The 23,889-nt window shown below is 42.8% G+C and overlaps 3 protein-coding genes across 11 annotated transcripts in view; 2 read left to right on the top strand and 1 right to left on the bottom strand.

Moving 5' to 3' along the window:
• PXK (PX domain containing serine/threonine kinase like) overlaps nt 1-1,588 on the top strand; it is an 80,157-nt gene extending 78,569 nt beyond the window's left edge. For 4 of the 9 annotated variants that reach the window (XM_043885447.1, XM_043885446.1, XM_043885445.1 and 1 more), the window contains exon 19: nt 297-434. Coding sequence is in view for 5 of the 9 variants with exons in the window: in XM_043885442.1 (XP_043741377.1) it covers nt 297-508 (212 nt within the window). In the remaining 4 variants the exon portion in view is untranslated. Of the gene's footprint in view, nt 1-296 lie in introns of all 9 variants that reach the window. The other 5 variants (XM_043885442.1, XM_043885441.1, XM_043885448.1 and 2 more) reach the window with 2 other exon arrangements.
• Nucleotides 1,589-1,941: 353 nt separating this feature from the next.
• Nucleotides 1,942-7,382, bottom strand: PDHB (pyruvate dehydrogenase E1 subunit beta). Its single transcript, XM_043885451.1, has 10 exons — nt 7,262-7,382; nt 7,122-7,175; nt 5,436-5,543; nt 5,280-5,342; nt 5,141-5,176; nt 4,694-4,979; nt 4,176-4,286; nt 3,752-3,843; nt 2,760-2,901; nt 1,942-2,469 (listed from the first exon to the last, which is right to left on the bottom strand). The coding sequence occupies exons 1-10, from the start codon at nt 7,301-7,303 to the stop codon at nt 2,324-2,326; spliced, it is 1,080 nt and encodes a 359-aa protein (XP_043741386.1). The 5' UTR covers nt 7,304-7,382; the 3' UTR covers nt 1,942-2,323.
• Nucleotides 7,383-7,491: 109 nt separating this feature from the next.
• The window catches only part of KCTD6 (potassium channel tetramerization domain containing 6), a 44,657-nt gene continuing 28,259 nt past the window's right edge, over nt 7,492-23,889 (top strand). Inside the window, exons 1-2 of the mRNA XM_043885454.1 lie at nt 7,492-7,646; nt 18,234-18,316. The gene's annotated coding sequence lies outside the window, so the exon portion shown is untranslated. The remainder of the gene's footprint in view (nt 7,647-18,233; nt 18,317-23,889) is intronic.

Below are 23,889 nucleotides of genomic sequence, written 5' to 3'. Positions count from 1 at the left end.
AACGTGGAAAGAGTAGGGAAGGGAACCTTTCTTTTGGGATCATTTTTAAAATCTGGAAATTCATCTATGCAGGGAATATCACTGTGTAGTTTTATGTAATCTGTGATATTTGTTTAGTCTTTTCTCACATGACTGTTAACTTGGAGGAAATGGCAACTTTAAAAAAATCACGAAGTATCTTGGACCCTCTGAGGGAAAATGTTTGCAGCCTTCCCCAAGTCCTTTCTGCCCAGGACTGAGCATAGCATGTGCGCAGGGTACCTGCGGAAATACTGACTATCCCCTCTCCTCCACAGGGATGTCCACGTTACCTCCACCTCCTCCACCTCCGCCTCCACCAGCAGCAGCTCCCCCACCTCCTGCGAGCACAGAGGCGCCCTCACAGCTTCCACCCCAGGCTGTGAATGGCGTGAGCCGAGGGGCCTTACTCAGCTCCATCCAGAATTTCCAAAAAGGAACTTTGAGGAAAGCCGAAACCTGTGATCATAGTGCTCCTAAGATCGGCTGAAGCTTCGTGTTTACACTCGGAGGGGAAAGTTCTTTGTTTTTTTTTCTCCTTCCACCTCCACCCACTGAAGTACCCTCCTTCTGGATGAATAATTGCTGAGCCAGTACAGCCACATACGACTTTGCAGATGCTCATGTAAGGGGCTTTTCAAGAGGGAAACACAGTCTTCAAGTAGAATGAAGTCAGGCTGGCATTGCTGCCTTAAGAAATATTTTGCTCCTTGGTTACTATTGGAATCTGGTTCACCCTCTTTTGGTGGGCAGCAGCGTATCAGAATCAATTATTTCCACCAACTGAAGGAAATGGACAAAAAACAAAAATGATGACAATATTCAGTCACTGAGGTGAATGGCCTTGGTGTTACAATCCCTCCCATCCCGCCAGCCAGCTCCTAGAACTGTTCCTCTCATAATTTCTCTATTCTAAAGCATTTTCTGGTTATTTCTTAGATAAAACTGTTTTTTGCTACCTTTAATTTCATCTTAGACATTAACACTGTAGCCCAAAGCATAGTGATGTCGCTGAGAGTCAGAGAAGCAACCGAGTTCTTCATTTCCCCCTCAAGTAGAAGGTGAAAGTTCACAACATTCTCTCAAGTTCAATCAGGAACTCTGTGGTTACAGAACTCAGGGCTGCTAAAGGAACTACTCTAGGCTCTTTGTTCCTTTTAGTTAGTACATGTTGAATAGACAAAAAAATGTTAACATCAGGAAAAGCTCTTGCCAAGTCAAGGATCTTCTTAATCCTTAGCATTTAAGTCAAGTTTGGGGTTTGTGGGGGGTCATTATTACAAGTAAATTTGGCATCTATAGAAATCAGTTCTGATTTTTGAAAGATTTATCCAAATATATCATCTTTTTAACATTACTCATTTATTAGAAAGATCCTTTATCCTATGATTTGCTTAAACCCTTAAATAAATTGCACTTTAAAGGATTATAAATAATCCATCTAAAAAAATCAAGTTATACACATCAGTGTTGGTTACTATGCAGAGAGAATGTCATTGTGTATAGTTTCATGTAATCTGTGATAAATGTTCAGCTGTATTTTTTATTAAAATAAACTGTGTCAAGAAAATGTGTTGTTTTTAGCTTGGCTAGATATTTTAATGGGAAGTTTTTGTACCACTTATGTGCTTCTGTAACTAACTTACATCTATTTTTTCCATCTCAACTTCTGAGGAGAGCAGGGTATGGCAGAATATTATGTTTTTTGGCAGTGGGAAAAATACCCGACGCGGATCTTGGTTTAACTTTGAAGAGAACCTACTGGAATTAAGCATCTGAAGAGTCGGTGGACAAGTTCCTGTTGTGAGTGAGTGATGCAGTCTAGGAGATTAGCGTTTAGTTCCTGATGGCACTAATTTCTTGACAGAAGTCTAGGACTTCTATGCCACATTTATTATCTCTAGAATATAAAAATACCATTAGTCATAGTTAGGAATTCCTTTATTCCTTATCAAAACAATCTTAACAGTAAATGCAGATTAAATGCTTTTATTTTTACATATAAGTTATCCTTTTTTGGATATATCTTTCATCAGGACTCTGCCACATTTACACCATGTTCTTCCAGTGAGAGGGTAAAATTGCACATGAATCTTATTCAAAGAACATGGTACTGTAACAGACCAAAAAAACATGGAACTTAGGAGAGTTTTACCACAAACACATTTAAACTTCTTCCCAGTAAAAAAAAATCTGTTGTTGCTTCAGAGATAACTTTATGAATTAAAAGGTCTTTAGGACAATCCAGATGAAGAGTCAGCAAGTATTTTAAGCAAATTCCAATGACCTGAACTTCATGTCCAAACTAGATATTCAGTGTTTTCTTTACTGCAAATATGATGTCTTTAACCTGAGGTACAGAGTTGTCTTCTAGAATCTTTGCGTAAGGCATAGGCACGTCGGCACCAGTGACACGAACTGCAGGGGCATCCAGGAAGTTGAACGCGGGGCCTGCGAGGGAAGGAGGTGCAAGTTGAGAGAGGCAAGGAAAACCGCTGAGCACCACCGCCTCAGCACAGCAGGTATGGCTGCCCAGAGCAGGGAGGTCTGAAATCTAGGCTAATTACAAAGAGCTGTTCATGGTTTTGCTTTTCTCAAACATTTACTCAAAGGAAAAGTACCAAGCTGACAAGTTGAAAATTTCAAGTCATTTGATCATTCCTAGCTTTTGCTTGTTCTGTCCTGTAATAGACAGTGTTTATTACAGCTTAACTCTTCTGGAATCAGTGTCTCTGAAATACCTTCCATGATCCTGGCACAGATTTCAGCTCCTACTCCGAATTGTGGCCAGCCTCCTTCCACGGTTACAAGGTGATTGGTTTTCATGACACTGGCTTCTATTGTTTCAATGTCCATTGGCCTGATGGTTCGCAAATTTATCACCTAGACAGATAATACAGTAAACAGCTTTCCAGAGCCACCGCCTCACAAACAGTTCTATCCCCACAATGCCGCTTCCCTTCTCGTATGTGTGCGTTCTAAGCCACACAGTCATGTCTGAGTCTTGACAACCACATGGACTGCAGCCCGCCAGGCTCCTCTGTCCATGGGATTTCCCAGGCAAAAATACTGGAGTGGGTTGCATTTCCTACTCCAGGGGATCTTCCTGACCCAGGGATGAAGCCTGCATTTCCCGTCAATCTTTGAGTCTAGGGAAATCTGCCTATGTCAAAGGGGAAACTAATGAAAAAACTACAAGCAGCTTTGTTCACTTACAGAACCCAATTGTCCTTCCTTGGCTTTAACTTCCTCATCAAAATAGTAACTAACATGTGACTGCTTACCAAGTACCAGATGCTACAGTAAGTACAAGTCCATAGCCACCCTGATGGGACAGTAAATGTATTATCCTCACTTTATTGCTGATGACACTGAGATTTATTAGAGTACACATGTAACTTGCTCAGGCATAACTAGCAAGTAGTATCTCCTGGGCATCAAAGAGTTAGACTCAATGACTTCTAAGTTTTCCATTCCCCCAACTTCCAGCTCTAAGGCTGGATCTTAACTTGATAAAACAGATACCAAAAAGATCCAGACACTAGCTGGTAAAAAGCTAGGTGTTTGAAAACCAAGTAGGTTTCCACCATTAAGCTAAGACAGAACTAAGTGACAGAGCAAGATTTTATATCTAATTAACCCGTTACAGAACTCAGACTCAAACTCCTCTTTCTGGGCCTTAAATTTAAAGGTATCTTTCTGATTCTCTAAGAACACATGAATGTCCACTTACCTCACACTCAATTCCCTCTTTAGACAGCACTGTTGCAGCTTCTAAGCAGTGGCCCACAGGTCTTGAATGAGCAACTATAGTTACGTGTGTTCCTGAAACAAAGTTGTCACAGATCAGAGGTCAGGTTGAAACCAAACACACTGTCCTTCTCTGTAGCCAGCTGTGGTTCTTGTTCATTTGTAAAATCTTAACTTCATTCCAGTGAGATGCAGAATGTGATAGCCTTCCTGGAAATGAAGTACACATCTACTAGGCTCAGATTTAGAAAAGCACAAATACATGGTGCAGTCAGGGCATAACACATTTTAAGCTTGAACTCGTCCTATAATTTCCTAGTCAAAGTAAAGGCCAGTAACTTCTAGATCGACATAAACAGAAGGAACAGAGTACTAATAATGTTGAAGTGTATACTAATTTCTCTTACCTGGCCTTTCTATTTTGGCTTTTCCAATAGGGATCAGAAAATCTTTTGACTGCGCTTCTGAAGGAAGTTCAAAAGGTACTCCATACATCAATTCATTCTCCAGCACCACCACTGCAATATATAAATATTTAAACCAAAGTAACCACATGACTAAAAAGATCTACACAACACTATCATTCATTCTGTGAGATGTTTCACCATGCTGATTAGGAAACATCAGTGTCCAGTAGCCTTATGGATGGTTTAGATACAGACATCTATAGTCTGGTTAATTCTGATTTTACCTCTGGGGTTAAACAAGTGTTACAGGTGTGTAGTAAATTTCTCTTGTACCTAACTGGCCCCCATATAGTAACAGTAAGAAAAACACTATTTTGTTTTTATGTTTACTACATCTGTAAATCTCTAACATATGTCTACGCCTAACTTTAATGATCTTTAATGGTTCCTTCCATGCAGATGTTTCATTTTAGCACTTCAATGTTCAAAAGAGATGCACGACACACCCCTCTACTGACCTGGGTTGTTATCCCGAATGGCTGATTTAATAAGCCCTTTTGCATCCTCTGAACTCCAGGGGCTGACCACCTTTAAGCCTGGGCAATGCCCATACCAGGCAGCAAAACACTGTGAGTGCTGGGCAGCTACACCTGCTGAGGCGCCATTGGGCCCCCTGAAGACTATGGGCACAGACTGAAGGCCCCCTGACATGTAGTACGTCTTGGCAGCTGAGTTTATAACCTGGTCGATGGCTTGCATAGAGAAATTGAAGGTCATGAATTCACAAATGGGCCGTAACCCAGCCTGTCAAATCAAAAATGTTGAAAAGATGTTGAAAAGACTGGAAAACATCAGTTTAGAGTGGCAAATAACTACTTTGCCCCCCCCAACACTCAAGCAATGATTTTAAAAGGTCTTGTTAAAAGAAATCTCTTTGGGTGACATTCCCAAAGAAGACTACATACCATAGCTGCACCTACAGCAATTCCAGCAAAACCCATCTAGAAAATAAAATGCAAATATAAATAAAAATCCACAAAAATTAGAGTAGTACCCTTTAACAAACATGCCCCTCCAAGGTCTGCTTCCTGATGGAAGGCTTACCTCAGATATGGGAGTATCTATGATCCTCTTATCTCCATATTTCTTCCACAGGCCTCGACTAACCTATAATTAAGGAATGACCCCATTACTTCTAATTGTACTGGGGGCAAATGGCCACCTCAATTCTGTATAGTGTTTTTTTTTTCTCTTAGTTACCTTATATGCCCCATCGTACTGGGCAACTTCTTCCCCAAGGAGAAATACCTTCTCATCTCTTTCCAGCTCCTCATCCATGCCTTGATTTATAGCCTCACGAACTGTCACCTGTCACAGGTATGGGAAAGCAGTCAATAAACTACAGGATTACTTAGGATACTACTGAGATTCTCTCTTGACCTAGGTTGCCCATAGCACATGATACAAAAACCATCAACAGAACAGGCTTCTCTTTAAAAGTTCAAAGAATTTAAAAAGTAACATTTCTATTGCTCACTGCCAGTCTATGATTAGATGTATAAATGAGAAGTATACTAAACACTTCCCTTTTTAATATTTATTGGCCGCACTGGGTTTTAGTTGCACATACGGGATCTTCCCGTTGTGTCACGCGGGATCTTTCATTGTGGCTCACCGACGCAGCAGGTGCCATACAAGAGCTCAGTAGTAGTGGGGCACATGCTCAGTCTCCCGTGTGGGATCTTAGTTCCCCCAACAGGGATAGAACCCACGTCCCCTGCATTGCAGGGTGGATTCTTAACCACTGGACCAGCAGGGAAGTCCCCTTTTTCTTAATGACTACCTAATCTTGAGAAATCTGCTTGCTGGCCAGACCAGTTCACAGGTGCTTTCTTCCTAAGTAGAGAGTACACTGGATAATTTTATTTCCACATTTGGTATACTGTGGGGCAGAGAACAGGTAAGGAAGCCTAAGTAATACTACATATTGAGCACTAACTAAGAGTCAGACACTGCCAAACACTTTGCCTTCAGGATCTAGGAATTACTCAGCTATAATGGTTGGTAGAATCCTCCAGTAACAAAAATGAGAAAAGAGAAATTCCTCAAAAACTTGAACACAGAATTACCATATAATCCAATAATTCCAACTTCTAGATTTATACCCCAAAGAGAAAGCAGGGACTCAGATAACTGCACATCAATGTTCACAGCACCATTATCCAAAATCCAACAGGTGGAAACAACTCAGGTGTCCATCAGTGGTGAGTGGGTAAGAAAAAGTGGTATATGCCTACAACGGAATACTATTCAGCCTTAAAAACGAAAGGAATTCTTACACATGCTACGACATGGATGAACCTTGAAAACTGGGTAAGTGAAAGAAGTCAGACCTATAAGGAAAAATATGAAATTCCATTTATAGGCCATCCCTGCTGCTACTGCTGCTGCTAAGTCGCTTCAGTCGTGTCCAACCCTGTGCGACCCCATAGATAGCAGCCCATCAGGCTCCTCTGTCCCTGGATTTCTCCAGGCAAGAATACTGGAGTGGGTTGCCACTTCCTTCTCCAATAGGCCATCCCTAGAATACATGAATTCATCACCACAGAAAGTACCGAGGCTTTAGAGGTTACCAGGGGCTCAGGGAGCGTTACTGTTCAATAAGTAAGTTTCTGCTTGGGACGATGATAAAGTTCTGCTGGTGAATGGACGACATGCTAAATGTACTTACTGCCACTGAATACACAGTTTAAAACAGTAAATTTTGTTATGTGTATTTTACCACAATAAAAAATGTTAAGGGGAGGTGAGGGAAGAAGTGTCACGTCTAGTTCCTTCAGCTCGGCCATTTGATTCCATTAATCCTCGCGTGGGTGACATGCGACCCCGGCCTCTGCCCTGGGACCAGGGGCCCCTCCCGGCCCGACTAGCGTCCGGGCCGGCTACCTGCAGTGCAGCCGGCGCGGTCCGGTGGAACCGCCTCCTCAGCAGCCCGGAGACCTGGCAGGGAGAGAGAGAGGACGCTCAGAGGGGGACTGAGTGGGCAGGGGTCGCGCAGGGTCATAGGCGAGGGAGCCATTGCCTACCTGCTCAAGGGGTCTCCGCACCAACACAGCAACAACCGCCATCTTGACCGTGTCCTCTAGCCGCCGCCGAATGACAGCACGGCAGGGCCGCGGACGAGTCGGACCCCGCTCCCCCGCCGGCGCGAGCCAATGGCAGGGCACGACGCCTGCGTGCCCCGCCTCCCGCAGTGCGTCATGGGCCGAGGGGGCGGGACCGAGGGACGTGTGGGTGGTCCCAGCCTGCGGCGGCCGGGAAACAAGTAGGGAGCGCAGGCGGCTGCTGGCCCTGTGGGTGCACGCCTGGGGCGCGTCCCTCCGTGTTGGTATTTTGAACGCGGGGCCCTAAAGTCAGACGCTGAGGAGCGTAACTCGAGGCCGTGAAAACTGCAGGCACAGAAACGCTTTGGTACGAAGTAGCACTTTATACATAATCTGGTGACTGGGTATTTACAGTCTGACAAGTTACTGTGGAAACACTGTCTTTTGGTTCCTTGGAATGTGAACTGGAGCTAGCTTTCACGTGTGCCAGGCATTATGTTAAGTGCTTTATGGCTCACTTAATTCTCATAGGAACCCTCTCAGGTAATTAGTGTTAATGTTATTAACTCTATTTCTCAGATGGGTAGACTGAAGCAGGGACTCAGAATTTGACTTTAGGACTCCTGACTGTAAAAGGTAGTCTTTCCCCACTGCTTGGTAAAGCGGAAGTTGGGGTCCCAACCTGGGAGGGAGTTACAATAACCTGCATTTAGAGAGGGCCTATCACCTGAGAAGAGGGCGTCAGAGAATCAGATGGCTGGATGGCTTCACCCATACAATGGACATGAACTTGGGCAGAGTTTTGGGAGATGGTAAGGGACAGGGAGGCTTGACGTGCTGCAGTCCATGGGGTCACAAAGAGTCGGATACGCCTAGTGACTGCACAACAGCAACATAACCTGAGTAGGGAAGCCTCTGGAAGCTTTATCTCATTGGTCTCATTTAGACTTGGGGGCGAGGGGAATGGGTCAGGTAGGACCTCTGGGAACTCCCCAGTCCTCACTCTTATCCAGAACATTTCAGAAATTTCTGTGAGGGCTGCGAGCTGCTGGTCTGCAACCTGAGAATCTGGGTTTACTGTAAGGGCCCCGGAGAAGCCAGTGCAGCAGGGGAGAGACTAGGTCACAGGAATCTGGTTGCTGAGTGGGAATGAGAGGAGAGGGGTGAGGGCAGAAGCAGGGAGACCCCAGGAAGTCTTGGTAGAGAGAACTGGAATAGAGGATAGCTTCAACATGAAGAGGAGGTGACAGGTTTAAGATCTGTTTGGGACTGGAATCAATAGGGTTGCCATGAGGGAAGGGGAAGAGTTGAGGAAGATTTGGGTTTTCTTTGTTTTTGTTATTTTTGGATGGGTAGGGGAAGGGAGGAGACTAGGTGTAGGTGGGAGGTAAGACTGTATTCTGAATAAGCTGTATTTAGACAACTGGATCATACTCAGGTTGAATGTTTGGAGCCTGGAGTTAGAGGCTAGTTGATGCTAGAGAAATAAATTTGGACACAGCTGCTTGGGCATGGCTTTTAGTCTCTGGGCTTTTGCTTCATCATCTTTGAAATGGAGAGTTTGTCTCTAAGATGTGAAGTCAAGACATTCTGTCTTCCTCACCTGACATCATTGCCTAGTCCCTTCAGTCTGTGGACTGAAATAAAAACACACAACAGTGAGAGCTGTGAGGTTCGTTTTATTTGGGGACTTAATGAGGACTATACCCCAGGAGACTGCTCTCAGTGCATTGTGATTTGGAGAAGGGTATGCAGTCTGGCACACATCGGGGTAGAAGGTTACTGCTAGCCATGAGTAGATATTTTAGTTAATGATTTTTAGTGCTTTTCCAAGTATGGTGAGATGCCAGAAATTGGGTTCATAAGCTTTTCTCCTGAAATTATCTGAAGGCCTGTTTTACCAGGTTTTCTCAGAGCTCAGAGTGCCTCATTTTTCAGTCTTTGTCCTGAATTCCTTTCAGGGTATGTTGATGGTCAGCAGTGGCAGTGACTAATAACTCAACTGTTGTAGAGCACAATGGCAAGCAACAGTCTTTACTTGTCAGGTCCTTGACAGGAAACCAGTACTTCTCCGGCAGCCACACAGCATCCTCGGGAATATCCTCAAATTTGAGCTATCACCCCTCACTGGTTCCTGGGTTCTGCTTAGAACAAAAATGTAAGTCAGTTCTCTTGCCTCTCTCACCTCTCCCACCATCCAGCACTAAAAGATTTCAGAATTACAAAGCAAAAGGAGATACCAAGGTAAGGGAAGAAAGGCCTAAAGAGAAGCCAAAAATATGGACTACAATGTAGACAAAGGACAGTATTCTTGGACTTTATTTACACAGAGATCCTAAAAAGCCAGGAATCCTGAGACTGTGTAGCTAGCCTGGCCACTTCAGTCAGAACGGCAGTAGCAACTCCAGAGGACTCAGCCAGTCTCAGGTGAGAATTTCCTTTAAAATAATGACTGCAAACATTTTAGACACATTGAATATCTTCATCTGTATACATGCATTCCTTTCAAACTCTGTAAATGGCCAGTTGGGAAAGCCAGGTATAATTTTATGTTTTGGAGTAAAAAGCACAAAAGTTGGAAGTGCTAAAGTATAAATCCATAATCTTTTTAAAGCCCATCTACATTCATAGGCTCACTGAATTTTACAGAAGAGGTTTGGAAAGTGTAAGTTGGCTAACTAGGCCACTTCACTCTTGCAATTACATCTTTCCAGAGTTCCAGGAATATTTGTCCTCCAGTATCTTTGGGTCGTCACTCATCAGAAAGTCCTTCATCCAAAGTTTCAGTCTCCACAGGGTTCCACAATTATTATTATTATTTTGGTCATTGCAAGCAGGGTTTATTAAAGAGGATTTTTCACTCCATCTTTTTAGCTATAACTTAAACACATTAAAATGCACATTTCTACCACCTCAGAAAGTTCTCTCATGTTTCCTTCTAAGTAATTCTCCACTCAATTCAGTAGGCAACCACTGATCTGATTTCCATCATCATATTTCCATTGGCCTGTTTTAGAACTTGAAACAAATGGAGTTATATTTGTTTATATTTATATATATATTTGTTATATATCTTGTGCTCTTGTGTTTGGCTTCTTTAGCTCAGCAAATGTTACTGAAATTGATTCATCCATGTTAAATCTTAATACTTTATTCCTCTTTTTATTTTCATAACTTTTTCTTTTGGGAGATCTTAAGACTCACAAGAAGTATAAAAATACGAAGAGTGTGCAAGAGTTTTCGTGTACCTTCCCTCCAGCTTTGCTCAGTGGTAATATTTTATATTGTTTGTTGTTATTGTTCTGTCACTAAATCATGTCTAACTTTTTTGTGACCCCATGGGCTATAGTCCTGCCAGGCTCCTCGGTCCATGGGATTTCCCAGGCAAGAATACTGGAGTGGGTTGCATTTCCTTCTTCAGGGGATCTTCCTGACCTAGGGATTGAACCTGAATCTCCTGCTTTGCAGGCAGTTTCTTCACTGCTGAGCCACCGGGCAACTGACTCCAATCTTGCCTGGGAAATCCAATAGACAAAGGAGCCTGACTGGCTACAGTCCATGGGGTCACAAGAAAGTTGGACATGACTTAGCAACTGAACAACAACAGAAATATTTTATGTACTGTGGCTTGTTGTTGAAACCCAGAATTAACATTGGTACAATACTAGTTAGCTAGACACTAACTAACATTGGTACAGTACTAGTTAGGTAGACACTCTATTCTGCTTTCACCAGTTTTTACACGCATCTTTATGTGTGTGAGTGTGTGTGAGTAGTACTACAAAATTTTATCATCTGTACAGATTTATGTAGCCACCAGCACAGAGTACAGAGTCATTTCATCACTATAGAGAAACTCCCTCTGTAGACACACATAGACACCTTCTCCCACCGCTAACTCCACTGTTCTCTTCTTAACCACTTTATTATTTTAGGAATGTTTTTACATGGAATCATGCAATATGTAATTCTTTGAGATTGACTATACTTACTCACCCTAATGTCCTGGGGACCCATTCAAGTAATTCTGAGTATCAACATTTTATTCTTTTTTATTGCTGAGTAGCTGTATGGCTTTGTCAGTTTATCCATTCATCTGTTGAAGGACTTCTGAGTTGTGTTCATTTTTAATTATTTCCAGGATAGCTGCTGTGAATGTTGGTTTACAGGTTTTTATGTGAGCTTAAATTTTCATTGCTTCGGGTAGCCGGCAGTATGATTTCCTATTAAGTGTATATTTAACTTTAAGAAATTGCCAAACTTTTTCCAGAGTGGCTGTTCCATTTTAGTTTTCCTCCAGCAATGTATGAGAAATACAGTTGCTCTGGGATCCTTCCCAGCACCTGATATTGTCAATAATTTTTATTTAGGCATTCTAATCAATGTGTAGTGGTGTCCCTTGTGATTTTAATTTGCATTTCCCTAGTATTTAATGATACTGAACACCTTTTAAAATCCAGCATCTCACATGATGTGTCCTGCATATAAGTTAAATAAGCAGGGTGACAATGTACAGCCTTGACATACTCCTTTACTAATTTTGAACCAGTCCACTGTTCCATGTTCAGTTCAAACTGTTGCTTCTTGACTCACATACAAGTTTCTCAAGAGGCAGGAGAGGTGGTCTGGTACTCCCATCTCTGTAAGAATTTTTCCGTTTGCTGTGATCCCCACAGTCAAAGACTTTAGTGTAGTCAGTGAAGCAGAAGTAGATGTTTTTTTGGAACTCCCTTGCTTTTTCCATGATCCAGTGAATGTTGGCAGTTTGATCTCTGTTTCCTTTGCCTCTTCAAAACCCAGCTTGTACATCTGGAAGTTCTTCGTTGATATTCTACTGAAGCCTAGCTTGGAGGATTTTGAGTATTACCTTGCTACCATGTGAAATGAGTGCAATTGTCTGCTAGTTTGAACATTTTTTGGCATTGCTTTTCTTTGGGATTGGAATGAAAACTACCCTTTTCTGGTCCTGTGGCCACTGATAAGTTTTCCAAATTTGCTGACATATTGAGTGCAGCACTTTAACCACATCATCTTTTAGGATGTTAAATAGCTCAGTTGGAATTCCATCATCTCCACTAGCTTTGTTCATAGCAATGCTTCCTAAGGTCCACTTGACTTCACAATCTAGGATGTCTGGCTCTAGGTGAGTGACAACACCATCGTGTTTCAGTCAGTTCAGTTCAGTTCAGTCGCTCAGTCATGTCCAACTCTTTGCAACCCCATGGACTGCAGTACGCCAGGCTTCCCTGTCCACCACCAACTCCTGTAGCTTACTTCAAACTCATGTCCATCGAGTCAGTGATGCCGTCCAGCCATCTCATCCTCTGTTATCCATTTCTCCTCCCACCTTCAGTCTTTCCCAGTATTAGGGTCTTTTCTGGTGAGTCAGTTCTTCGCATCAGGTGGCCAAAGTATTGGAGTTTCAGCTTCAGCATCAGTCCTTCCAGTGAATATTCAGGACTGATTTCCTTTAGGATAGACTGGGTACTCTCAAGAGTCTTCTTCAACCCCACGGTTCGAAAGCATCAATTCTTCGGCCCTCAGCTTTCTTTATAGTAAGCTCTCACATCCATACATGACTACTGGAAAAACCACAGCTTAGACTAGACGGAGCTTTGTTGGCAAGGTAACGTCTCTGCTTTTTAATATGCTGTCTAGGTTGGTCATAGCTTTTATTCCAAGGAGCAAGCATCTTTTAATATCATGTCTGCAGTTACCATCTGCAGTGATTTTGGAGCCCCCAAAAATAAAGTCTTTCACTGTTTCCATTGTTTCCCCATCATGGTTATCTAGGTCATTAAGACTTTTTTGTATATTTCTTCTGTGTATTCTTGCCACCTCTTCTTAATCTCTTTTTCTTCTTCTGTTAGATCAGTACTGTTTTTGTCATTTACCTTACACATCCTTGCATGGAATGTTCCCTTGATATCTCCAATTTTCTTGAAGAGATACCTAGTCTTACCCATTCTCTTGTCTTCTTGTACTTCTTTGCATGTTCACTTAAGAAGGCTTTTTTATCTCTCCTTTCTAATCTCTGGAACTCTGCATTCAGTTGTATATATTTTTACCTTTCTCCCTTGCCTTTTGTTTCTCTTCTTTTTCAGCTATTTGTAAAGTCTCCTCAGACAACCACTTTGTTTTCTTGCATTTCTTTTTCTTTGGGATGGTTTTGGCCACTGCCTCCTGTACGATATTACAGACATCTTTCCATGGTTCTTCAGGCACTCTGTCTACCAGATCTAGTCTCTTGAATCTATTTGTCACCTCCCCACTATATAATGTTAAAGGATTTGATTTATGTCATACCTGAATAGCCTAGTGGTTGTCCCTACTTTCTTCAATTTAAGCCTAAATTTTGCAATAAGGAACTCATGATCTGAGCTACAATCAGCTCTCAGTTCAGTTCAGTTCAGTCGCTCAGTCATGTCCGACTCTTTGCGACCCCATGAATCGCAGCACGCCAGGCCTCCCTGTCCACCTCAAACTCCCAGAGTTTACCCAAACTCATGCCCATTGAGTCGGTGATGCCATCCAGCCATCTCATCCTCTGTCGTCCCCTTCTCCTCCTGCCGCCAATCCCTCCCAGCATCGGGGTCTTTTCCAATGAGTCAACTCTTCGCATGAGGTGGCCAAAGTACTGGAGTTTCAGCTTCAGCATCAGTCCCTCCAATGAACACCCAGGACTGGTCTCCTTTAGGATGGACTGGTTGGATCTCCTTGCAGTCCAAGTGACTCTCAAGAGTCTTCTCCAACACCACACTTCAAAAGCATCAATTTTTCGGCACTCAGCGTTCTTCACAGTCCAACTCACATCCATACATGACCACTGGAAAAACCATAGCGTTGACCAGACCGACCTTTGTTGGCAAAGTAATGTCTCTGCTTTTTAATATGCTATCGAGGTTGGTTATAACTTTCCTTCCAAGGAGTAAGCATCTTTTAATTTCATGGCTGCAGTCACCATCTGCAGTGATTTTGGAGCCCCCAAAAATAAAGTCTGACACTGTTTCCACTGTCTCCCCATCTATTTTCCATGAGGTGATGGGACCAGATACCATGGTCTTCGTTTTCTGAACGTTAAGCTTTAGGCCAACTGTTTCACTCTCCTCTTTCACTTTCATCAAGAGGGTTTTTAGTTCCTCTTCACTTTCTGCCATAAGGGTGGTGTCATCTGCATATCTGAGGTTATTGATATTTCTCCCGGCAATCTTGATTCTGGCTTGTGCTTCTTCCAGCCCAGCGTTTCTCATGATGTACTTTGCATATAAATTAAATAAGCAGGGTGACAATATACAGCCTTGACGTACTCCTTTTCCTATTTGGAACCAGTCTGTTGTTCAATCTCCAGTTCTAACTGTTGCTTCCTGACCTGCATACAGGTTTCTCAAGAGGCAGGTCAGGTGGTCTGGTATTCCCATCTCTCTCAGAATTTTCCACAGTCAGCTCTAGGTCTTATTTTTACTGACTGTATAGAGCTTCTTCATCTTTGGCTGCAAAGAATATAATCTCTCTGATTTTAGTATTGACCATCTGGTGATGTCCATGTGTGGAGTCGTCTCTTGTTCTGTTGGAAGAGGGTGTTTGCTATGACCAGTGTATTCTCTTGACAAAACTCTCTTTTAGCCTTTGCCATGCTTCATTTTGTACTCCAAGGCCACACTTGCCTGTTACTCCAGGTATCTCTTGACTTTTTACTTTGCATTCCAGTCCCCTATAAGGAAAAGGACATCTTTCTTTTGGTGTTAGTTCTAGAAGGCCTTGTAGATCTTAAGAGAACCATTTGACTTCAGCTTCTTTGGCATCAATGTTTGGAACATAAACTTTGTTTACTGTGACATTGAATGGTTTGCCTTGTAAATGAACTGAGATCATTCTGTCATTTTTGAAATTGCACCCAAATACTGCCTTTCAGACTCTTGTTGACTGTGAGGGCTACTCCATTTCTTCCAAGGGATTCTTGCCCACAGTAGTAGATGTAAGGGTCATCTGAATTAAATTCAAACATTCTCGTCCATATTAGTTCACTGATTCCTAAGATGTCACTGTTCACTTTTGCCATTTCCTGTTTGACCACTTCCAATTTACTTTGATTCATGGACCTAACATTCCATGTTCCTATGCAATATTGTTCTTTACAGCATCATACTTTACTTTCACCACCAGAAAGTAGAAGTGTTAGTTGTTCAGTCATGTCCTTCCCTTTGTGATCCTATGGACTGTAGCCTGCCAGACTCCTCTGTCCATGGTATTCTCCAGGCAAGAATACTGGAATGGATTGCCTTCTCCAGAGGCTCTTCCTGACCCAGGGATTGAACCCGGGTCTCCTGCATTGCCGGCAGATTCTTTACTGTCTTAGCCACCAGGGAAGCCAGACACATCTACAACTGAGCATCATTTCCACTTTGGCCCAGCCGTTGTATTCTTTCTAGAACTATTAGTATTTGCCTCCGCTCTTCCCCAATAGCATATTGGACACCTTCTGATCTGCGAGGGCTCATCTTCCAATGTCATATCTTTTCCCTTTCATGGATCATAGCCTTGTCGTAGTGAAGGGGCCTGTGTAACTCAGTGAAGCTATGCCGTGCAGGGCCACCTAAGATGGACGGGTCATAGTGAAAAGTTGAGAAACGTGCTCCACTGGAGGAGGAAATGGCAACCCACTCAAGTATTCCTGCTTAGAGAACCCCATGGACAATATGAAAAGAAATTATAATCAACTAAAAATAACTGCATGCGTGTGCAACTGGGGCAAAATATGAACAGTTAAGATACAAAAAGACCAAAACACAACCCGTTTCCGTGTTCTTGACTGGAAAATCCCATGGCCAGAGGAGCCTGGCAGGCTATCATGCATGGGGTTGCTAAAGAGTCAGATACAACTTGGCGACTAAAGACAACTGCCACTTCTGCGGTGCTGGGAACAAAAGCAGGATACCATGCATGATCCCTGCACACAGTACCTCCAAGGGTGTGGGCAGAACACCTTAACCACCCCGTGTATCTTTACGCCATTTAAGGAGCCACCTCACAATTCTCCCTTGGGGAGAGGGGATGAGCAAGAGCACCAGTTACTTGTTCTTAGTCCCTTGTGCTGTGACCCGAGTCCCCATAAAGCTTTACCCAAATTCCTTGTCTGGCCTCTTATCTATTTCTGTTGATTCAAGAGTCCAAGGACCCTGACTGGTAACAGTAGGACCTCTGACATAATGCTCTGTTGATTGAATCTGCAGGCATGGAATCTGAAGGCCAGCTGTATATTCTCCTAGTCTGTGGCATATCTCATCATTTTTCAATAGTCTTTCAGAAAAAAAGGGTTTACATTTTGATGAAATTCACTTTACCAGAATTTTCTCACATGGATCATGTTTTGATGTTATCTCTAAGAACTTTGCCCAACACCAGGTTGCAAAACTTCTTTGATGCTTTCTTTTAAAGTTTTACAGTTTTCCATTTAGATCTGTGGTTCATTTGGGGGTAATTTTTGACGGTGAAGGACAGGGAAGCCTGGCGTGCTGCAGTCCATGGGGTCACAAAGAGTTGGACACGACTGAGAGGCTGAACAAGAACTAAGTTTAAGTGCAGAGTTAAAAACTTAAACTAAGTTTAAGTGCAGAGTTAAAAAAATTTTTTTAAATTATTTATTTAATATTTGATTGCACTGGGTCGTCATTGCTATGTGCGGGCTTTTTCTAGTTGTGAAGAGTGGGGACTACTCTCTGGTTGCAGTGCGTGGGCTTCTCTTTGCGGTAAAATTTTCTTGTTGATGAGCACAGGCTCTTGGCACACAGGCTTCAGTAGCTGTGGCTCTTGGGCTTAGTGGCTGCATGGCATGTGGAATCTTCCTAGACCAGGGATTGAACCTCTGTGCCCCTCACTGGCAGGCAGATTCTTATCTACTGTACCACCAGGAAAGTCTCCAGAGTTTTTTACATATGGATATCCACCTGTTTAACATTATTTGCTAATAAGACCATCTTTTCTCCACTGAATGGCTTTTGCACCTTTGTGCAGAAATCAGTTCGTTGTTTTGAGTGGTGAAGTTGGACTCTTCTGGCCCATTGGTCTCTGTGTTTATCCCTTTTTCAGTCTTACACTGTCTTAGTTACTCCTGCTGTGAGGTAATTTTTAAAATCAAGTAATGTGAGTGTTCCAACATTTCTTTTTCAAAGTTTTTTTAACAATCAGCTTATCTGAAGCTACCAAAAAAAAAAAAATCTTAATAGAATTTTTATTGAAATAGTGTTGAATCTATAGAACATTTAAAAAAGAGCTAGTATCCTATTTATTTCAGTCTTCTTTGATTTTTTTTATCAGCCTTTTGTAGTTTTCCACATGCACATCTTACACATATTTGATTTCTGTCCTTTTTAGGCTATGGTAAATGTTATTTTTAATAATTTTGGTTCCTGGGGACTTTCCTGGTGGCTCAGTGGTTGAGAATCTGCCTGTCAATGCAGGCGATGTGGGTTCAATCCCCTATCTGGAAAAATCCCACACGCTTCTGGGTAACTAAGCCCATGCACCACAGCTGTTGAGCCCATGCACTGCAGCTACTGAAGGCGGTGTGCCCTGGAGCCCATGCTCTGCAACCGGAGAAGCCACCACACTGCAGCTCTAGAGGAGAGTAGCCCCTGCTTGCCACAGCTAGAGAAATCCTGCATGCGGCAGCGAAGACCCAGCACAGCCAAAGATGAATAAATTTTAAAAAACTTAATTTTTTTAGGTTTTTGGTAGTTTACTCCTAGTATGTAGAAATGCAGTTGATTTTCAGGTGTGGACATGACGTTCTGCAACTTTGCTAAACTCATTTGTTGTTTCCAGAAAAAGCTTGTTTTGTATGTTCCATGGGATTGTCTGCTTAGACAATTATGTTTGTGACAGAGACAGTTTTTTTCTGTCTTTCTAATATTTTGCCTTTTGTTTCTTTTTCTTCCCTTTTTTGCTGCTATTCTAGTACCCATGTTGAATAGGAGTGGTGAGAATGGACATCTTCACCTTGTTCCCCATATTAGAGGAAAAGCATTCACTCTTTGACCAGTAAGTGTGATGTTTGTTTAAAATTTTTGTATGGATGCTTATTCAGGCTGAGGAAGTTCTCTCTGTTTCTCAGTTGCTGAGTCCTTTAATCATGAATGGCCATTGCATTTTTGTCAAATATTTTCTCTGCATCAGTTTACTAATATATAATCATTTGATTTTTCTTCTTTAGTTTATTAACATTGTGGATTATGTTGATTGATTTTCAAATATTGGAGCAATGTTGCATTACTGGTATACACTATACTGGGTCATGGTGAGATATATGTAAAGACACACATGCACACATATATATTGCTGGGTTTTGATTTGCTAGTTTTTTGTGGAATTTTATGTGTATGTTTATGGAAGATTTCTTGTGTTGTCTGATTTTGGTGTCAGTGTAATGGTGGCCTGCCTCAAACGGAGTTGGGAAATGTTCCCTCCTCTTCTGTTTTCTGAAGGAGGTTGTGTAGAATTGGTTTTATTTCTTCCTTAAATGTTTGGTAGAATTTATATTTGAAACCATCCAGAGATTTCTTTCTCATGGAGCTTTTGACTACAAAATCTGTTTCTGTAATGAATATAGAGTTATTCAGGCTATCTATTTATTCTTGGGTAAATGTCAGATGCTGTTATTTTTCAAGGACTAAGTCCAGTTCAGGTAAGCTGCCAAATTTATATGTGTTGATTTGTTCACAAAATTCAGTTTTATATTCTGTAGGGTTTGTAGTGATATCCCCCTTTTCATTCCTGAGATTAGTAACCTGTGTCTTTCTTCCTTATTTGTTTGTCAGTCTGGCTAGAGAATATTCATATCTTACATTTTTGCAGATAATCCAGATGATTTGGATTTCTACCTGCCTGCTGTGGAGAAGGCAATGGCACCCCACTGCAGTACTCTTGCCTGGAAAATCCCGTGGACGGAGGAGCCTGGTGGGCTGCAGTCCATGGGGTCACGAAGAGTCAGACACGACTGAGCGACTTCACTTTCACTTTTCACTTTTATGCATTGGAGAAGGAAATGGCAACCCACTCCAGTGTTCTTGCCTGGAGAATCCCAGGGATGGGGTCGCACAGAGTCGGACACTACTGAGGTGACTTAGCAGTAGCAGTAGCTGTGGGCTGTGGTTCCAAAGTCAGCTCAGTTTTTAAATTTCCAAAATTTTTTTTAAAAAATTTATTATTTATTTATTTTTGGCCTCACTGGGTCTTCTTTGCTACACACGAGCTTCTCGTTGCGTTGGCTTGTCTTGTTGCAGAGCATGACTACAGGCTCAGTAGTTGTGGCTCAAGGGCTTAGCTGCCCTGTGGCAGATGGGATCTTCCCAGACCAGGGATCGAACCCATGTCCTCTGCATTGGCGGGTGGATTCTTTATCACTGCATCACCAGGAAAGTCCCCAGCTGATTTTAAAGCATTTGCAGTGCTATTTGGATCCGTCCCACGTGTGTGCCACCCAGTGGTCACTTGGGGACCTTTGGTTGTACATTACCTCATAGCTCAGTTGGCAAGGCTTCTGGTATGCTGTGTAGGGTCAAACCTGTACACGTAAGCTCCAGGGTGAGTCCAGGAGCTCATACATAACTTCCTAGGGTGTCTGTCTCGATCTCCCTCATCTCTATAATGTCCTCAATACCTTCTGACGCCCTTGACCCTCCCTTCCTAGTCCCCCAGCCAGAAAGATAACTATACTAGTTTCCCCAGGCTTCCATAACAAAATACCACAAGCTGGGTGACTTAAGCAACAGAAATTGATGTTTTCACAGTTCTGGAGGCTGAAATTCCACGATGACGTTTCCTACAAGGATGGTTTCCTTTGAAGCCTGTCTCCTTGCCTTCTTGTTCTGTCCTCACATGGCCTTTCCTCTGTGTGTGCCCATGTCTGTGTCCCAGCCCAGTCTTCTTATAATGACACCGGGCATGTTGGATTAGGCCCTCCCCTAATGACTTCACTGTACCTTCATTACCTCTTTAAAGGCCATCTCCAACTGCTGCCACACTCTGTGATACTGAGGGTTATGACTTCAGTATAGGAACTTGATGGGAATACAAGTCAGCTGATTACAGTGTGGTTTTAGTTCATCTGCTCTGTTGTACACTGCTTACTGCTGTTTCTGCATCTGGACCAAGGAGGACAGGAAACAGCAATGGTATTCTCTCCCTGCTCTTGGAATCCCAGCTCCTCTGCTTAGAGACAGATTTCCCCTCCCTTAGAGTTTTAAGCCTCTGACCACCCACTGCTGGCCACCAGCACTAAGGTATTGCATGCAGGCTAGGGCAGGAAACAGAAAATGAAAATTGAAATGGAATATTCTCCCGACGCCCCCACCCCCCAGATCAGAAAGAGAGGGCTTCTCTTGGAACTCTTTCTGTCTGCACCCGAGGAAAACTTCGGAGTTTTGAGCAGGTGCCTTTGAATTTAGGCCAGGCAATGCTGAAGGGAGAAAACCCGAACTCCCCACCAGTTTTATGGACTTTTGAATTCTGGTCTTTTTTCTGATTCACCTGCTGCCATTTGCTTTCTACCATCCTTGGGTCATTGCTCTCTACGTTGAAAGGGTCTGTAGTTGCAGTTAGTATGATAGCTCGGGCAGAGTGTGTTTACTCTGTCTTTCCTCGAATCCTCACCATGTACTTTGGAGTATATGTTAACTTTTTTCTTAAAAAAAAAAAAAAATATATATATATATATATATATTTTTTATTTACTTGGCTGCACCAGATCTTAGTTGCGGCACGTGGAATCCAGTTCCCTGACCAGGAGTTGAACCCAGGCTCCCTGCATTGTGAGCAAGGAGTCTTAGTTACTGGAGCTGTGCATTTTAAATTGTGTTCAATATTGTCATGTTGATTTCCAGATGTAAATTCCAATAAAGAGTATCTGAAAGTGGCTTTTTCCCTACAGTTTTGCTGATACTCATAGGTACACGTTTCTACATTGACATCTGTGTTAAAGGCCCACAGGTAGGAGCAGGCATCCCAGTGCTGCCACTCACCTTGAGCTCATTGCTTGTGGCATCTGTGCATCATCTCTCATGTGTCAAATGGGTGTCTTGAGTCTGCTTGGGCCACTATAACAAAATATGGTAGACATGGTAACTTATAAACAACAAATTTCTGAAGACTGGCAAGTCCTAGATCAAGGTGTCAGCAGATGTGGTGTCTGGTGAGAGCCTGCTTCCGGGTTCATAGCTGTCCATTTTATCCGTGTCTTCAGATAGCAGAAGGCATGAGGCACTCTCCAGGGTCTTCTTTTCTTTTTTAATAAGGGCACTGATCCCATTTATGAGGGCTTTGCTTTGGGACCTAATCACCTCCCAAAGAGTCCGTCTCTAAATTTGTCACATTGGGGATTAGATTACAGTGTATGTATTTTGTTGGTTTTGGGGGGGGGGGTGCCAATACATTTAGTTTATTGCAGTGGAGATAGTAGTGCCTACCGTTTAGGACCGAGGGGCAGGTGAGTTCCCCAGTTCTCTCTCTACAGGGATTGGAGGAAGTCTCTCGGTTCGTGGGCAGCTGGCAGGCCCACGAATATCTGTAGGCCTGAGACCTCAGAGAGAGATTGGTCACGGCCAGCAGAGCAAGTAGTGACTCAGCTGGTTTAGCTACAGCTTGTTTCCCCTAGTGGGGAAAAGGGTTAGTCTGACCAAATATAGTTCAGTATGTGGTAAAAACCCACATAGTCAGAGATGCTCAGTAGGTCTATAAATTGATCAATCAGTATATAATGTAAAAATAAAGGAACATAATGTGTCATATATTGCATGTAAGTGTGTAGAGAAAAAGAGAGGCCTAGCTAGCATTGAATCTCTACTCCGTTTTTATCACATACTGAATTGTATTTTCCCTGGAGAATTTCATGCATGGAGGAGGCTGGTGGGTTACAGTTCATGGGGTTGCAAAGAGTCAGACACAACTGAGTGACTTTCACTTTCATTTATATATATATATATTATCTGATAACGTGTATTATTATACATGTTAACATGTATTAATATATGTATATTATATTGTGTATATGCATATTATGAATTACATATGTTATTTGACATATTTAGAAATCTAGATAGCATGTTTGTTTTTTTACTACATACTGAGTTGCATTTTATATTTATTGTACTTTTTTTAGATCAGAAAACAGTGAAAACTCATTATAGCATGGTCTATGGGAAGAGGTGAATATCTGTAGTCATGGAGGGATTTTCTCAGAGCAGCCCAGAAGGAGCTAGTGTCAGGCCACCCTCTGCCTCCTCCCTGCTCTCCGGCCTGCCTCTAACAGAGTAGTCTGTAGGCTTTGTCCCTTTCCTACAACGTACGATGACCCTTCTGCTCTGGACCTGCCAGGAGCCTTTCAGGAGCTGAGCGTTTGGGGAAGTGGGAAAAAGGCTACATGGGGAAAAGGCCCAGATGCCAGGCCCTCCTGGGGCCCTTGGTGCCTGGACAGGCTGGAGTCACTGAGCTCTTTAGAGCCCTGTCGTCTGCTCCGTAACAGTGGTGTCCTGTCTGTGCTGCTCACCTTGGGCTGAGCAAAGTCGATGAGTTGACCATGGAATCTAAAAGTAAAAGAAGGGAAATATAAGAATGATTATGCTGTTGCTGCAGTTTACTCGCTAAATCGTGTCTGCCTCTTTGCAACCCCACAAACAGTAGCCTGCCAGGCTTCTCTGTCCATGGGATTTCCCAGGCGAAAATACTGGAGTGGGTTGCCATTTCCTTCTCCAGGGGATCTTCCCGACCCAGAGATTGAACCCGCGTCTTCTGCTTGGCAGGCAGATTCTTCACCACTGAGCAGCCAGGGAAGCCCAACAATGACTGTAGTTAACATTTATTTATTGAGCGGGTGCTCTGTGCTTGGCACCATGGCAGGTATTTACAGACTGTATATCTTATTTAATGTAGTGTTCCCTCACAACTTCTCTCAGAGGTGGTTGTTATTACTAATATATTTATTTCTATCGATGATATACTCTATACAGAATTCAAAGGGCATAAAGATTTTTGCTGTGAGTCTCTAACTGAATATTTCTGGCAAATTAATAGTAGAGATAAAACAAATATGGTACATGGTAACAGTTGTGGAATCTAAGTGGTCAGGATGGTCGTTGTACTATTATACTATTCTGTCAACTTTTCTGTGTGTTTGAAACTTTTTCATCCCAAATTTGGGGGTAGGGGAAGTTAATTTCCCCGCATCCCCATCTCTGTTATGACATTTCCCTCGCAGGAGACAAGCACTGCTACTAGTTTCCTGCTTCTCCTTGCAGAGGTAATTCGAATTTTATGAGTGTGTTCACACACACTTAGATTATGTCTGGTATTGTGTTGATAGACATTAGGTTTTGGAAGCTTTAGAAAAGTGCTGCCTAGAAAAGGCCATGCAGGTGAATTCCCACGGACCCTTCCCCGGGGGTCGGAGACTGTTTTGTCCCCCAGTTTCACCTGTAGAGGGCACCCTCTCCTCTTGATTGGCAGCAGCAAGCCGCAGCAGGTTCAGAAAGGACCTTCTCAGGGATGCTCTCCCGTGACTCATGAAGAAGGGGTCCTCTTAAAGTATAAATACTTCTGTTCTCTGGCCTTAGCCACATTTT

Source organism: Cervus elaphus, chromosome 24 (assembly GCF_910594005.1).
Source record: "Cervus elaphus chromosome 24, mCerEla1.1, whole genome shotgun sequence".
NCBI lineage: Eukaryota > Metazoa > Chordata > Mammalia > Artiodactyla > Cervidae > Cervus > Cervus elaphus.
This window is presented reverse-complemented; position numbering and strand designations above follow the sequence as displayed.